We start from the raw sequence: 16443 nt of genomic DNA on the forward strand, positions 1-16443 counted from the left end.
TTCTGAAGTGTTGAAAGTTTATTTTTTTTTAAATTTAGAAAAACTGTTGTCACTTTTAAATGCTAACGCTGTAATTTTCCATGTGTGTTGTGATGGGATAAATCATTGACAGTATTTCACAGTGAAGAGTGTATCCAAGTGACAACACTGGCGGATAATTATAATGTCGGCTTTGAAGACCTTGTTGCTTTGCATTCATCGAGCTGTGGAATTTTATATGCACAAGGAGGCCATTTAGCCCATTGTACTAGTGATGGCTGTTCTAAAGACATTTGGTCCCGTTACTTTCTTTTATAAATTTAGAGTACCCAATTATTTTTTTTTCCAATTAAGGGGCAATTTAGCGTGGCCAATCAATCTAACCTGAACATCTTTGGGTTGTGGGGGTGAAACCCACACAGACATGGGGAGAACGTGCAAATTTGGTTCCATTCCTGTTCCTCTATCCTATCCATCTCGCTTTTAAAAGCTGTTGTGGATTTTGATTCCATCGCTGTTTGTGGACAGGAATTCCATGCCCCAACCTTACGCATGTGAGAGAAAGAAACAAATTCCCCCATTCTCCAAACCTCTCCCTTCAGCCTTTGGGTCAGACTTTGAAATTTGGGCCCGTGTTGCTCCTTACTCATTGGCAGCCGCCACAGTTTTATCCAATCTACCCACCACAGGAGGGCAGTAACTACACGCTTGCTCTTGCCCGAGATCTGTCCCCCCTTAATCCTCAGGGCAAAATGGTCCAAGAAAGCGTCTTGTGTTAGCGGTGCTTCGCTGACACAAACTGAGAAGATTCAGCCTTGCCTCCGTTGTTGTCTCTGAGTTAGGAGGTTGTGGACTTAAGTCCCATTCTTCAGACAAAAAGCTAGACTGACACTCTTAATGCATTACTGAGGTTGCCCTACCCTGCCAGAGGTGTTGTCCTGTGGATGTGATATTAAACTGAGGCTTCATCTGCCTTCCATTCTCTCTCACTCATTCTCTCTCACTTTCTCTCCCACTTTCTTACTCTTTCTCTTCCTCTTTCTCTTTCTCTTTCTGTCTCTGTCTCTCTCACTCACTCATTCTCTCTCACCTTCTCTTTCCTTCCACCTTTCTTTCCCTCTATCTTTCTCTCTCTCTCACTCATTCTTTCTCACACTTTCTTTCTCTTCCCTTCTGCCTTTCTTTTCCTCTCTTTTCCTTTTCAGGAACAAAAGAATGACTCGAGTAAGATTAGGGCCAATCAAGGATAGTAGTGGAAAGTTGTGTGTGGAATCAGAGGAGATAGGGGAAGCGTTAAATGGATATTTTTCGTCAGTGTTTACACTGGAGAAAGACAATGTTGTCGAGGAGAACACTCAGGTTCAGTCGACCAGGCTAGATGGAATTGAGGTTCAAAAGGAGGAGGTGTTAGCAATTTTGGAAAATGTCAAAATAGATAAGTCCCCTGGGCCAGATGGGATTTATCCTAGGATTCTCTGGGAAGCCAGGGAGGAGATTGCAGAGCCTTTGTCCTTGATCTTTATGTCGTCTTTGTCGACAGGAATAGTGCCGGAAGACTGGAGGATAGCAAATGTTGTCCCCTTGTTCAAGAAGGGGAGTAGAGACAACCCTGGTAATTATAGACCTGTGAGCCTTACTTCGGTTGTGGGTAAAATGTTGGAAAAGGTTATAAGAGATAGGGTTTATAATCATCTTGAAAAGAACAAGTTGATTAGCGATAGTCAACACGGTTTTGTGAAGGGTAGGTCATGCCTCACAAACCTTATTGAGTTTTTTGAGAAGGTGACCAAACAGGTGGATCAGGGTAAAGCTGTTGATGTGGTGTATATGGATTTCAGTAAGGCGTTTGATAAGGTTCCCCACGGTAGGCTAGTGCAGAAAATAAGGAAGTATGGAATTGAAGGTGATTTAGCGGTTTGGATCAGTAATTGGCTAGCTGAAAGAAGACAGAGGGTGGTGGTTGATGGCAAATGTTCATCCTGGAGTTCAGTTACTAGTGGTGTACCGCAAGGATCTGTTTTGGGGCTACTGCTGTTTGTCATTTTTATAAATGACCTGGAAGAGGGTGTAGAAGGATGGGTTAGTAAATTTGCAGATGACACGAAGGTCGGTGGAGTTGTGGATAGTGCTGAAGGATGTTGTAGGATACAGAGGTACATAGATAAGCTGCAGAGCTGGGCTGAGAGGTGGCAGATGGAGTTTAATGCGGAAAAGTGTGAGGTGGTTCACTTTGGAAGGAGTAACAGGAATGCAGAATACTGGGCGAATGGCAAGATTCTTGGTAGTGTAGATGAACAGAGAGATCTCGGCATCCAGGTACATAAATCCCTGAAAGTTGCCACCCAGGTTAATAGGGCTGTTAAGAAGGCATATGGTGTGCTAGCCTTTATAAGCAGGGGGATTGAGTTTCGGAACCACAAGGTCATGCTGCAGCTGTACATAACTCTGGTGCGGCCGCATCTGGAGTACTGCGTGCAGTTCTGGTCACCACATTATAGGAAGGATGTGGAAGCTTTGGAAAGGGTTCAGAGGAGATTTACTAGGATGTTGCCTGGTATGGAGGGAAGGTCTTACGAGGAAAGGCTCAGGGAATTGAGGTTGTTTTCGTTAGAGAGGAGAAGGCTGAGAGGTGACTTAATAGAGACATATAAGATAGTCAGAGGGTTAGATAGGGTGGACAGTGAGAGTCTTTTTCCTCGGATGGTGATGACCAACACGAGGGGACATAGCTTTAAATTGAGGGGTGATAGATATAGGACAGATATCAGAGGCAGTTTCTTTACTCAGAGAGTAGTAGGGGTGTGGAACGCCCTGCCTGCAACAGTAGTAGACTCGCCAACTTTAAGGGCATTTAAGTGGTCACTGGATAGACATATGGATGAAAATGGAATAGTGTAGGTCAGATAGGCTTCAGATGGTTTCACAGGTCGGCGCAACATCGAGGGCCGAAGGGCCCGTACTGCGCTGTAGTGTTCTATGTTCTATGTTCTATCTTTCTCACTCATTCTCTCTCACTTTCTCTCACATTTTCCTTTTCTTTCTCTGTCCCTCTGCCTTTCTTTCCCTCTTTCTTTATCTCTGCCATTCATTCTTTCTTGCTTTCTCTCACTGTATTTCTGCCTTTTGATCTTGCTTTCTCTCTCTCTGTCTCCTCCTCCCAAATCAGTAAAAATGCCTTTAGTGGATTCCTCGGAATAGCAGTCAGAGGTCAGGGTTGAATTTTCTGGTGGATGTCGGGTGCCTGACGACAGAACCTGATGGTGTGTGAGTGCCATCCACCTGCCTAATTTACTCCCAGGTTGTCAATCAACAGGTCAACTCCAGGTGCCCTGTCCAATTAGTGAGGGCAGGCTAGTTCTGCAGGTGAGGTGGCCGATCAGAGCCAATGATACTGTGGGTGGCTGACGGGGGCGGGGGGCAGCTATCGATGTAGATGGGAAACCACGAGGTTCCGTTCTTCTCTTCCTAAGTCGTGCCTCGGGACCGAGGATGACTTTCTTCCACTCCAGGGTTGTGGGTCCTCAAGTGCCTAAAGGGCTCAATGCTGGTTCCGTATACTCTGTCATAGGCGAGGCAGGTAGGGGGCGATTCTCCAAAATGGAGACAAAATGTTCGCGCCATCGTGAACGCTATCGCTTTTCACAACACTGCGAAACGGGCATGGGGACGACCGATCCTGGCACCCATAGGGGGCCAACACGGCGCTGGAGCGGTTCACGCCGCTGCAGCCTCCCTTCCCGGTGCCAAATGGGCACCGCGCCAACCCGCGCATGCGCAGTTGGACCGCGCCAACCCGCACATGCGCGGGGGATTCTTCAACGCTCTGGCCCGCGCAACATGGCGCGGGGGTTCTGGGGCCGGAAGTGGAAGAAAGTAGGCCCGGGGAGGGAGAGGCCGGCCCGCCGATCGGTGAGCCCCACAGAAAGTAGTCGAGGCCAAAACGTTGTGTAATTTCGACAAGGTCTCACATCGCAGATTAATATGTAAAGATAAAGCGCATGGAATTGCGGGTAGTATCTTGAGATGGATAGAAAACTGGTTTGCAGGCAGGAAGCAAAAAGTTGGAATAAATGGGCCTTTTTCCGATTGGCAAGCAGTGACTGGTGGGGTACCACAGGGATCTGTGCTGGGACGCCAACTGTTCACATTATATATTAATGATTTGGACAAGGGAACTAAATCATAGAATCATAGAATTTATAGTGCAGCAGGAGGCCATTTGCCCTATCGAGTCTGCACCAGCCTTTGGAAAGAGCTCTCTACCTTAGCCCACACCTCCACCCTATCCCTGTAACCCAGTAACCCCTCCTAAACTGTTTGGACACTAAGGGCAATTTATCATGGCCAATCCGCCTAACCTGCACCTCTTTGGACTGTGGGAGGAAACCGGAGCACCCGGAGGAAATCCACGCAGACATGGGGAGAAAGTGCAAACTCCGCACAGACAGTGACCCAAGCTGGGAATTCGAACCTGGGACCCTGGAGCTGTGAAACAACTGTGCTAACTAGTGTGCTACCCTTGTACCCCTTGTATTATCTACAAATTTGCTGATGATACAAAGTTAGGTGGGAGGGTGAGCTGTGAGGAGGGTGCAGAGATGTTTCAGTGGGATTTGGACAGGCTGATTGTCTGGGCACATGGATGGCATATGCAGTATAATGTGGAAAATATGAGGTTATCCACTTCGCTAGCAAAAATAGGAAGGCAATTATTTGAATGGGAGCAAATTGAGAGAGATGGATACTCAATGAGACTTTGGTGTCTTGTACATCAGTCACTGCAAGTAAGCGTGCAGGTACAACAGGCAGTAAAGAAGGTAAATGGTATGTTGGCCTTCATAGCGAGAGGATCGGTATACAGGAATATGGATGGTTTACTGCAATTGTATAGGGAATTAATGAGGCCACACCTGGAGTACTGTGTGCAGTTTTTGTGTCCTTATCTGAGGAAGGATGTTCTTGCTATGGAGGGAGTGCAGCAAAGGTTTACCAGGCTGTTTCCTGGGATAGCATGACTGTCATATGAGGAAAGACTAAATTGGTTAGGATTATATTTGTCGGAGTTTAGAAGAGTGAGAGGGGACCTCATAGAAACATATAAAGTTCTAACAGGATTAGACAGGGTAGTTTCAGAAAGAATGTTCCTGATGGTGGGGGAGTTCAGAACTAGGGGTCATAGATTGATGACAATGGATAAACCTTTGAGGACTAAAGCGAGGAGAAATGTCTTCACCCAGAATGTGGTGAATCTGTGGAATTTGCTTCCACAGAAAGTAGTTGAGGCCAAAACGTTGTGTAATTTCAAGAAGCAATTAGACATGGCTCTTGTGGCTAACAGGGATCAAGGGAAATGGGGGGGAAGGCAGGATCAGGGTATTGAACTTGATGATCAGCCATGATCATAATGAATGGCGGAGCAGGCTCAAAGGGCCGAATGGCCTCCTTATGCTTCTATTTTCTCCATTTCTATGAGTAGGGTTACACAGTGTGGGTGGGGGGGAAGGGGGGGGGGGGGTTCCTTGTAAGCCTGATGCTCGGCCTGGCCCAAGTTGGCCATAAATAGGTCCTGGCAGTGGGCAATTGAGGGGGTCATCGACCTGGCTGCCTGCCCATCCGCTGCAGCTGCGTTCATGGCTCTGGGTGCCCTTGAAGAGGGAGCACGCGGAGACAACTGGCATGTTTCAGGTCTCCCCTGACCGGTGGGCCTCATGGGGGCTGGAGAGCATCATTTGCCCCCAAAACAAAATGTTTTCTTTCGTTACAAGGGCTATAAATTGATTTAATTAGCTTTATTTTCATCTGATTGATTTGTTAATTAGTTAAATTTGTTTTACTGGAACTCAATGGAGTATAAGTAGGAGCGTGGGCGTTGGATTTGGAGTTGCTTGTTTCTTTGTAAATGATAGTTTAGAATTCTGTAAAGATGGGCTCCGCTTCTATCCTTCATTGCCAGGTTATCTAAAGTGTAAAATTTATCTTGCATCTCATTGAAACTCAGCTTTCCCTGTGCAATCTCTCATCAAATCTTATAGTAATGTTCCTGCTGTTTCCCCATAGCCTTCCAAATGTTTTCCTCTTTAAATAGACATCCCCCTTTATAAAAGTATCACTGAATTTGGTTCTACTCTTTCAGCCAATGAGTTCTCCCTGAGAATCTGTTTTGTGCGGATGAAGTGAATGCATCACACCCACGCTGTGATGCCAGAATAGTGGTGCATTCTTCACCTGAATTATCAATTCCCGGCTCTCAACATTAGTGCCACAGCCTCTTTGAGTGCATTCACAGTGGCTGCTGGTTCCAGGACCAAACTTGCTGTTGTCATTGCTGAACTGACAGTGGATTAAAGCTTTGCACACATGACAATTTACAATAAGAAGTAGCAATAAAAAAGCAACACATATTTGTATGGCACAAGAACAGAGGAAGCTGGAAAAATGCAGGAGGTCTGTCAGCATCCATCTGGAGACAAACAGCGAACGCGATTCAGCGGCCTTGTTGCGGGATGAGGCCGCTGAATCTCATGAGAGGCCTCTCACGAGCTTTGTGATGCTCAAAACGTCTTGTGAGATTCTATGGAATCTCGCAGGGCGTCGTGATCTGGATCTCGCTCTCGCTGGGTGAGATCCAGCTTTGCATATTTAAATGAGCCATTCGGCTTATTTAAATATCTGCAGCGGGATTCTCTGAACCCCCGCCGGGTCGGAGAATCCCCGAGGGCGGCGGGAATCCAGCCCCGATGCCGGCGGCCGTTTTCTCCGGCGGCGGGTTTCGGGCGGGAGCGGGGTTCACGCCATGCCGGTCGGGGGTGGTTGGCAGCGGCATCCCCGGCAATTCTCCGGTCCCCGATGGGCATCCAGGTGCCAGGTTTCCCATACCAGGAGTTGGGCATGTGGGGGGGGGGATGCTTTCTCATAAGGGATGACGTGAGGAGGCAGTCTTGAGGGATCCTGGAAGCAGTAAGTTGGGTGAAGTGAGGGGGTCCGGTGGCCACGGTGGGGGCGCTGATTGGGATCGAAAGATCAGGGCTGCCTTTATAAATTAACGTTCCGATCCGCTAGCAGTCTTAAAGTGCGGCCTTGACGGGGAGTTCTTCGCCGAGGCCAAATAAAACTGAAAAGTGCCGTTCTCAGCGCTTCAGCACCGAGCAACACCCGCTAAGTGTGCCGTTCAGCGGGCTTTAGCTCAAGCCCGCAGAACTGCATCCAGAGTTAATGTTTTGAGTCCTTTGACTCCCAGAGTTCACGTTTCGAGTCCTTTGCCTCTTCGTCAGAACTGAAAGGGGGGAGAGACTGTAGAAACTGCAACAAAGAGTAGCAACTTTAAGAACAAAAGACAGATGGCCTAGTGTGGAGACAGAGCTTTGCATTGAGTCAATGCTTGTATGGATTATTTTGCTTTAAAGTACCGTCTGTGTTGCAGTGCAGTGGCCAGTTAGTGCACAGGAGTGAAGTAATGACGAGATAACGGGCGTGATTCTCCAGCCCCCCTCAGCCGTGTGTTTCTCGACGGTGCGCCATTCACTGGCAGCGGGATTCTATACTCCCGCTGCCTTTCAACGGGGCTTCCTGCTCAAGCCACCCCATGCCACCGGGAAACCCTCAGCCGGGGGCGCACTGCCGGCGGGAACGCCCTGATTCTCCGGCGGCAGGATTCTCCATTTTGCTGGCGCCCGTGGGGGTTTCCCGACGGCGTGAGGCTGCCCCACAATGGGGAAACCACATTGACCGTCCGGTGTAACGGAGACTCCCGTCGGCGGGTCGAGGCAGAAAGGTGGCGCGGCGGGGCGGAGAATCCAGCCCAGGGAATCCCAGTGGCCGGAGAGTTCCAGCCAACCTGGTTGATGTTGGAGGAAAACTCCCCTCCCCGCCCCACCCCTTTTCTCTGAACAGTGTCTTTTGATGTCTTAGAACCTTATGAGAGGGAGACCAGTTTAATATTTCACCCGAAGGACAGCACCTCCAATAGGGTGGCAGTACTGGGAGCTTAGTCAACATCACATACTCACGTCTCTTGGAGTAAGATTTAAACTCTTCACCTGCTGATTCATGGGCAGATTTGCCACCACTATGCCAAGACTGTCACTTTCAGGGCTGGTTTTCCAATTGTGACTGTCCTTTGGTGAGCAGGTGCTGAAGGTTTCCTTAAAGGGAGAAGAGGGAAAAATAATCCGAAACTAGTCACCTTCGGGCCATTCTCCTGATTCTCTTCGACGCATCAACCTGAGGTCTGGGAGCAGGTCACTGCTTGCTTGAGGACACAGTGCAAGCCATACTAATGATTTGAAATTGATATGTTTCCAATTGACTAATTCATGCAGTATATTTTTCATGACCATCCTGTTGTACCCTTTGTGGTTTCTTTGTGTCAAATATCGATATGTGATCATTTGAATGTCGCCACAGTCCCAGATGACCAGAGGCTGCTTTCCGCTTTTGAGGGGTGAGCTGACTGCTGGTGATTTAACCTGAGCGAAGAGCACGGTTGAGAAGGCGGGGCCTTCATGAATAACCTCAGCCGGTACGGAAATTGAGCCCGCGGTCCAGCCAACTGAGCTAAACCGACCCCCCCCCCCCAGATATTCCGAATAGAGGGAGAAAGAATGATGGGGGATTGTTTAACAATTTGAAGGAGAGAAACAAGGAGCTGCAGCAGTTCCCCCATTGACCTCATGTTAGAATTGAACTTGAATACAAAGCTTTGGGCTTCGTCGAAAATTCTTACCCAAAGCAAGAGCTGGAAACAGAAAAGTGCTTATTTTTTAATCAGGGCAGCTTTAAGCATGGTGAAATATTGGGTGATTGACAAACGGACCAGGGTGAAGATTTTTTTTTAATCGCAGAGAGTTATGGTCTGGAATTCACTGGAATACTAAAAGGTGCAATAGTAACTTTAAAACAGGGTATTGAATAAATTATTGAATACATTTGCTGGACCAGGGCGATAGAACCATAAGACCATAAAACACAGAAGCAGAATTGGACTATTCGGCCCATCGGGTCTCCTCCACCATTCAATCATGGCTGATATGTTTCTCATCTCCATTCTCCTGCCTTCTTCGCCTAACCGCTGATCCCCTTATTAACAAGACCCTACCTATCTCTGTCTTAAAGCCACTCAGTGATTTGGCCTCCAGAGCCTTCTGCGACAAAGAGTAAAGAGTTCCACAGATTCACCACCCTCTGGCTGAAGAAATTCCTCCTCATCTCTGTTTTAAAGGATCGTCCCTTAGGTCTGAGGCTGTGTCCTCGGGTTCTAGACTCTCCTACCAGTAGAAACATCTTCCCCATGTCCACTCCACATAAATAAATAAATAAGTAATCTTTTATTGTCACAAGTAGGCTTACATTAACACTGCAATGAAGTTCCTGTCAAAGTCTCTCAGTATTCTGTAAGTTTCAATGAGGTCCCCCCCTCATCCTTCTAAATTCCATCACTTACAGACCCAGAGCCCTCTCTTCATATGACAAGCCCTTCATTCCCTGGGATCACTCTTGTGAACCTCCTGTGGAAACCGCCCCCCAGCTCCAAGGCCAGCACAGCCTTCTTTAGATACGGAGCCCAAAACTGCTCGCAATATTCCAAATGAGGTTTAAGCAGAGCCTTATACAGCGTCATGAGTGCATCCCTGTTCATGCATTCTAGAACAGAGGCATGGAACTCCAATTGGAGAGCTCGATGAAAGAGCCAGCACGGGGTGTGATGGGCCAGATGGCCTCGCCCTACACTGCACGGTACTATGAAATGGAGCGGCAAGTGCAGGAAAACAGAAGAAACCTGGGGTGATAATGTACTTTAACGAGCTGCCAAAGGGTAGGTGCAGAATTGTACAGTTGACTGGTTCACATCTGAGCTCGTGCTGAATGAGTGTATTCTGCTGTACATTAGCTAAGTACAGTCTGTTTTGTTTTCTTCCTTTAGAGGAAGAGCTGGTTACACCACCGCTAGATGGCGTCATATTACCTGGAGTATTGAGACAAAGCATTCTGGATCTTGCACGCAAGTGGGTCAGTGAATATTGCTTAATGTGAGAGCATTAACTTTAATACATTCCAGTGACATATTAACCTAACCCTAACAGCTAATTTGGTGCCCCTAATGTGACATCAAATTTGTAGGCTGCTAATCTCTTTGTTTAATTTTGATATGAGCATTAAATATTAATGTAATTTCTATCGGAATCTCAATCCCAACAAGGTTCAACATCGAGAATCAATGGCTATTATTTCCAGCTGAACAGACAACTGAATCTGACACATTAGTTCACATGCTGTACTCCCATGGGGTGAATATTTGATGAGACCTGGGTAATTTTAATTTTATAAAAGTGTTTTCTTTATCTCGTTATGACCCATTCAAACTGGTTGGGACGAGTTTCCCCACATCCCCTCCACATATTCCGCAGCGGTGGAGGAAGCCCACAGTTGGCCGACGGTTTTTCCGTTGAATGCACCCTCGCAACCTGGAAACTCGTGGCGGTACCAGTAGATTCTGCCGGCGTGAATGGACATAAAATGCTGGACTATCCGGCATCCGTGGGCAGCACGGTAGCATTGTGGACAGCACAATCGCTTCACAGCTCCAGGGTCCCAGGTTCGATTCCGGCTTGGGTCACTGTCTGTGCGGAGTCTGCACATCCTCCCCATGTGTGCGTGGGTTTCCTCCGGGTGCTCCGGTTTCCTCCCACAGTCCAAAGATGTGCAGGTTAGGTGGATTGGCCATGATAAATTGCCCTTAGTGTCCAAAATTGCCCTTAGTGTTGGGTGGGGTTACTGGGTTATGGTAATAGGGTGGAGGTGTTGACCTTGGGTAGGGTGCTCTTTCCAAGAGCCATTGCAGACTCGATGGGCCGAATGGCCTCCTTCTGCACTGCAAATTCTATGGTAAATTCTATGATATATCGGGTGAGTTCTCCGCCTCCCCGGCCGCGTGTCTCTTGGCAGCCAGCCGTCGCTGACAGCGGGTTTCTCCGTTTCGTCGCTGGCCAATGGGATTTCCATTTATAGCCACCGCACACCGCCAGGAAACCCACAGGTGGGGATGTACTGCCAGCAGAACGGATATCTCGCCGACGGAGAGTTCACCTGTATGTGTTTCAAACTACCAGTGTTGCATTAGTGATTCGAAAAAATATCTCGAAAACTTCCTTAATTAATAACGTGAAAACTTGTGAATGGGACCTGAATACATATCACAGGATCACACAATCACACAATGCAAAAAATTGAGTTTGCACCATCCTGTGAAAACACCTGAGCTACCTACCTAATCCCATTTACCAGCACTTGTTCCATAGCTTTAAATGTTCTGACGAGCCAAGTGCACATCCAGGTACTTTTTAAAGGATGCGAGGCACCCCGCCTCTACCGCCCTCCCAGATAGTGCATTCCAGACCGTCACCACCCTCACATCCCCCCTAAACCTCCTACCCCTCACCTTAAACTTATATCCCCTCCTGACTGACCCTTCAACTAAGGGGAACAGCTGCTCTTGATCCATGCCCCTCATAATCTAATCTGGTTGCTCCAACGAAAGCAACCTAAGCCTATCCAACCTCTCTTCATAACTTAAATGTTCCACCCGAGGCAACATCCTGTTGAATCCCCCCTGCACTCCGTCCAATGGAAACAAATCCTTCCTATAATATGGCGACGAGAATTGCACACAGTACTCCAGCTGTGGCCTCACCAAGGTTCTGTGCAACTCTAACATGATCTCCTTGCTTTTGTGATCTGTGCCTGGATTGATAAAGACAAGTGTCCCATATGGTTTTGTTCACCACCCTATTGAACTGCCCTCTCACCTTCAGAGATCTGTGGACAAACCTGCACCAACCCCTCCAAGACTCCTTTGTTCCTCAGAACCTCACAGTGTCAGCCCATTCATTGAATAATTGTTTTTGTGTTTCTCTTATTTTGGAAAAAAGAATCAATTCAAGGTTGGAGAGCGTTCTGTCACAATGAACAAGCTCGTTGATGCAATAAAAAAGAACCGGATCAAGGAGATATTTGGCTCTGGAACTGCTTGCGTCGTGTGCCCAGTAGGGCGGATCTTGTACAAGGGCGAGGTGAGAAAACAACACAAACATGCAAATTGATGAGGGACTTGTAGCTGAAGTATGAGAGATATACTGACCACTATGGTCACACCCTATGAAAGCACAGCTTGGGCGATGGTGAAGACTTTATAATGCATCCAAGACTTCTTTCTGACCCAATATGAACATAGAACAGTACAGCACAGAACAGGCCCTTCGGCCCTCGATGTTGTGCCGAGCAATGATCACCCTACTTTAAACCCACGTAACCCGTATACCCATAACCCAACAATCCCCCCATTAACCTTACACTACGGGCAATTTAGCTTGGCCAATCCACCTAACCCGCACATCTTTGGACTGTGGGAGGAAACCGGAGCACCCGGAGGAAACCCACGCACACACGGGGAGGACGTGCAGACTCCACACAGACAGTGACCCAGCCGGGAATCGAACCTGGGACCCTGGAGCTGTGAAGCATTGATGCTAACCACCATGCTACCGTGAGGCCCCCACGGTATATGGAAAGAATATGGAAAGAATCCAACAAGATTCTGGTACCTGGAAACAGAAAATGAACCAGAGCAGGAGAAGAGGTTAATGGGGATGAATGCCTCGGAAGAGCTTATCCCAACGGAATAAAGTTTAAGATAATTACAGAGGTAATTATAAACAGTAAAACAAAAGCTTTTATTTACATGTCACCTTCAACCTAAAAAAGAATCCCAAGATACTTCATGTTAACATTTGAGGAAGCCAAAACCAAGATGCAAAGCTTTTCTTTATTGGGAGAGCTTATTGACTTGTTCAGTCACTTTGTTCTCCCACTCAGCCCGGTGTCCCAGCTACCCCCGATTTATACACCCCCAAAGACTATTAATAACCATCATCTGTTTCTCTTCACCTTAGCAATGACTTTAACAAACCTGAACAATATAACTGATAAGACACTGATAGATTGCTCTCTTCTTTAAATTAAAACTTTTGAAAGTTCAAAAACAATATTTTTTTAAAAAGAAGCTTAATCAAAAGGATAAAATTACAGAGAAGGGAGGGTTAGGGGGTCAGGTTTGGAAGAGCCAATTAGAGTGGGAGCAGCATGTGTGGGGCATGGACAACAACATAGATCCCAGTTGGACCTAATGGCCTTATTCTATGCTTTAAATTATATGTGATAAAAGTGCTGTCTCATATTTTTCCACTGCCATCTTCTGTGGTTCACATTTATAGTACAGCCAACCATTAACACTTCATAGGAACATTAAAAAGCGAAAATTTACACTGAATCACTGAAATAGATATTAGCGTAGATGACCGAGGCCTTGTGAAAAGATACAGGTGTTAAAAGAAGTGGTTTTAAATATCCTGCAGGTCACCAAGTAGCTTAAAAAGGCACTGTCAATAAAGCCAGATTGTTTGATATTTAGAACCAAAGGACCCCTACATTGAAGAAAGAGGCCATTCGGCCCATCAAGTCTGAAGTGACCCTCTGAAAGAGCACCCTACCTAGGTCCACTACTTTTGCTCAATCCCTGTAACCCCATCTAACCTGCACATGCCTGGGAACCAAGGGGCAATCTAGCATGGCCAATCCATTAACCTGCACATCTTTGGACTGTGGGAGGAAACCAGAGCACCCGGAGAAAACCCTCGCAGACACGGGGGAAAAACTGCAAACGCCATACAGACACCCAAGGCCAAGTGATTAAAGTGTTTTTAACAAAGCAATACAAGACTGACAAATGTGATATCAAACCATACAAGGAAATATTAGGTCAAATGACCAAAGGCTTAGGCACGAGGTAGGTTTTAGAAGTGGTTTAAATTAAGAAAGCAATGAGGAGAGGTGGAGGGAAGGAAGTCGAGAGATTAGGGCCCAGGGTACTCAAGACCACCAATGGTAAGCGATTATATTTGGGGATGCACAAGAGGCCAGAATTAGAGAGGGCAGCTATCTTGGAGGGGCTGGCAGAGATTACAGAGATAGAGAGGGGACGAGGCCATGGACGGATTTAAAAACAAATGTGAGAATTTTAAAACCAGGACGTTGCTTGAATGAGATCAAAGGTGCTGCAGGAAGTGACTGATGCAGACCCGGTTGCTGGGTTTAAGGAGAGGTTTGATGGTTACATGAGAGAGATAGGAGAGTTATGGGGTCAGAGTGAGAGGTAGCATGTGTGGGGCAGGAACCCCCAGTTGGACTGAATGGCCATTTTCTGCCCTTTAAATTCTAATAAAATAATGTTTCATATTTTTCCCGTGTCTGGGCAAAATACAAATGTTGCACTGAGCCAGAGGCACGGGTTCTCTTTCATGAACTCTCCATACTCGCTCATGGCCTACTCAGGCCTTGCCATTTGCTGCATATGAGGGACTCTTCCTTTTCATGGGATAATTTAATAAATGTGGAGCTAAGACCTGGAGTTATCATTCCCAGCTGGTTGTGCTGCAAACCCATCTTCCACTTACAATATTAATTGCTCAAGCAACAGATGCAGTCTTCTGTTGCTTGGCAGTTTGCGATGCTCCATCCATTAGAACGGATGGACAGGGAACCATGAGACTGATCACGCAGAGACAGAAAACCCCGCCCGGCACCCTCCACCCTCGGGAAACGCTGCAGCGGAAGAGACTTGTGTGGCGTTGCGATCCCAGCTGACGTTATTGCTGGAGAAGCCAGATCCCAGGATGGAATCCGGCTCGATAGATCCTAATGTTTTCTTTTTGCTTAGAGATGTGGATGAACAAAGTTACAGGACTGCTAATTAACTTTTGACAAAGAATAAAACATTTATTAAACAAGAAAAGATTAACTTTGGGGCAGCACGGTAGCATTGTGGATAGCACAATTGCTTCACAGCTCCAGGGTCCCAGGTTTGATTTCCGGCCCGGGTCACTGTCTGTGCGGAGTCTGCACATCCTTCCCGTATGTGCGTGGGTTTCCTCCGGGTGCTCCGGTTTCCTCCCACAGTCCAAAGATGTGCAGGTTAGGTGGATTGGCCATGATAAATTGCCCGTAGTGTCCAAAATTGCATTTAGTGTTGGGTGGGGTTACTGGGTTATGGGGATAGGGTGGAGGTGTTGACCTTGGGTAGGGTGCTCTTTCCAAGAGCCGGTGCAGACTCAATGGGCCGAATGGCCTCCTTCTGCACTGTAAATTCTATGAAATTCTATGATATACTAATCCTTCACCCCAGCTATACCTTTACACAGATTTGTAAGGATAACACAAGTTATGAAATCTATTTTATACTCTAATGTTCTCAGTTTGCTCACATTCCATAAAATACATTAGGAAGACTGTGGACAGACACACAAACTCTGAAGCCAAGTGACAGATGTCACCCAAAACAACCTCTTTGGATTTCTCATCAAATTGACCCAGATATAACCACACTGTGAACAAACTGCTTTCACTGGAATGCTGGCTTTCACATCAGGGTTTCCAAACTCCCTTTTAGAAGAACACGCCTTGGAATAAATGCCTTTACCAAGGATCCACATCCAGGATTTCAGTCACTCCTATCAATTTTCTACTGCACTGGATTTCCACGTGCATTCAAGCTTCCATGCAAACTCTTAGGTACCCAGCCATGCCAACAGAACACCACTGCTTCACAAGCTGTACCAAAGTGCCACCAACTTTAGGATCACCTTTGATGTCTGACTTCTCACAAGCTGGCATTTCCAGACCTGCACCTTGCAGCCCGATCATTAACTGGGAGCCTCTCTCTTCCCTTTACTTTAACTTCCTAATTTCTGGGACCTTCTGTTCTTTAGCTTGGGACTGTCTTTCTGTCCCTGTGCATTATCTTGCCCATTGGAATGCTTCTTGCCCACGGGTTGCCTCGTTCCAAACTGAAACCCAAGCATTTCTGCTTTTCAGTGGGGCCTCTGGTTGCTGAGTAACAACTTAGTTTTTTTGAAAAAACCCTGTAATTGATTTTGCATCGTAAAACCTTCATTACAATGCAGGCAAAGTTTAAAGTGAAACCAAATCTACAGATTTGCCGACTACCTTTTTTAACGTGAAGCTAAGCTGAAGTTTTAAGCCTTTCTTAGCACGCAAATACAAAAGCACAAAATTAAGCTTAAACTTATACTATTTTTAATACCCACAAAACAGATTACTTAATATAAATTACTTAAACTATCTATTTCCTAACAGTACCGTCACTTCCTCCCATATGGAGCGCTGCATAAAAGGGCAGCAGCACTTGACCATATAGTGGTGGCATCGCTCATTTGCACATTCTCCTTGATTCATTCTTTAGAGACATTTCTGAAGGAAGTAATGACAGGGGATGTAAAAGTGATACTTTTGTATTTTGTTTGGTTAGCTGCTGATCGCCCCGGTAACTAACCCAGGAATTAGTTATTTCCCTAGAGTGCTAGAAGTTTATCTCCTTTCGTACTGCCTGTGACCTGT

The 16443-nt window shown here is 46.6% G+C and overlaps 1 protein-coding gene across 1 annotated transcript in view; it reads left to right on the plus strand.

The window, feature by feature from the left end:
* bcat1 (branched chain amino-acid transaminase 1, cytosolic) overlaps positions 1-16443 on the plus strand; it is a 121704-nt gene that overhangs the window by 97776 nt on the left and 7485 nt on the right. Inside the window, exons 8-9 of the mRNA XM_038811019.1 lie at positions 9899-9984; positions 11904-12044. Coding sequence (XP_038666947.1) covers positions 9899-9984; positions 11904-12044 — 227 coding nt within the window. The remainder of the gene's footprint in view (positions 1-9898; positions 9985-11903; positions 12045-16443) is intronic.

This window comes from Scyliorhinus canicula, chromosome 11 (genome assembly GCF_902713615.1).
Source record: "Scyliorhinus canicula chromosome 11, sScyCan1.1, whole genome shotgun sequence".
Lineage (NCBI taxonomy): Eukaryota > Metazoa > Chordata > Chondrichthyes > Carcharhiniformes > Scyliorhinidae > Scyliorhinus > Scyliorhinus canicula.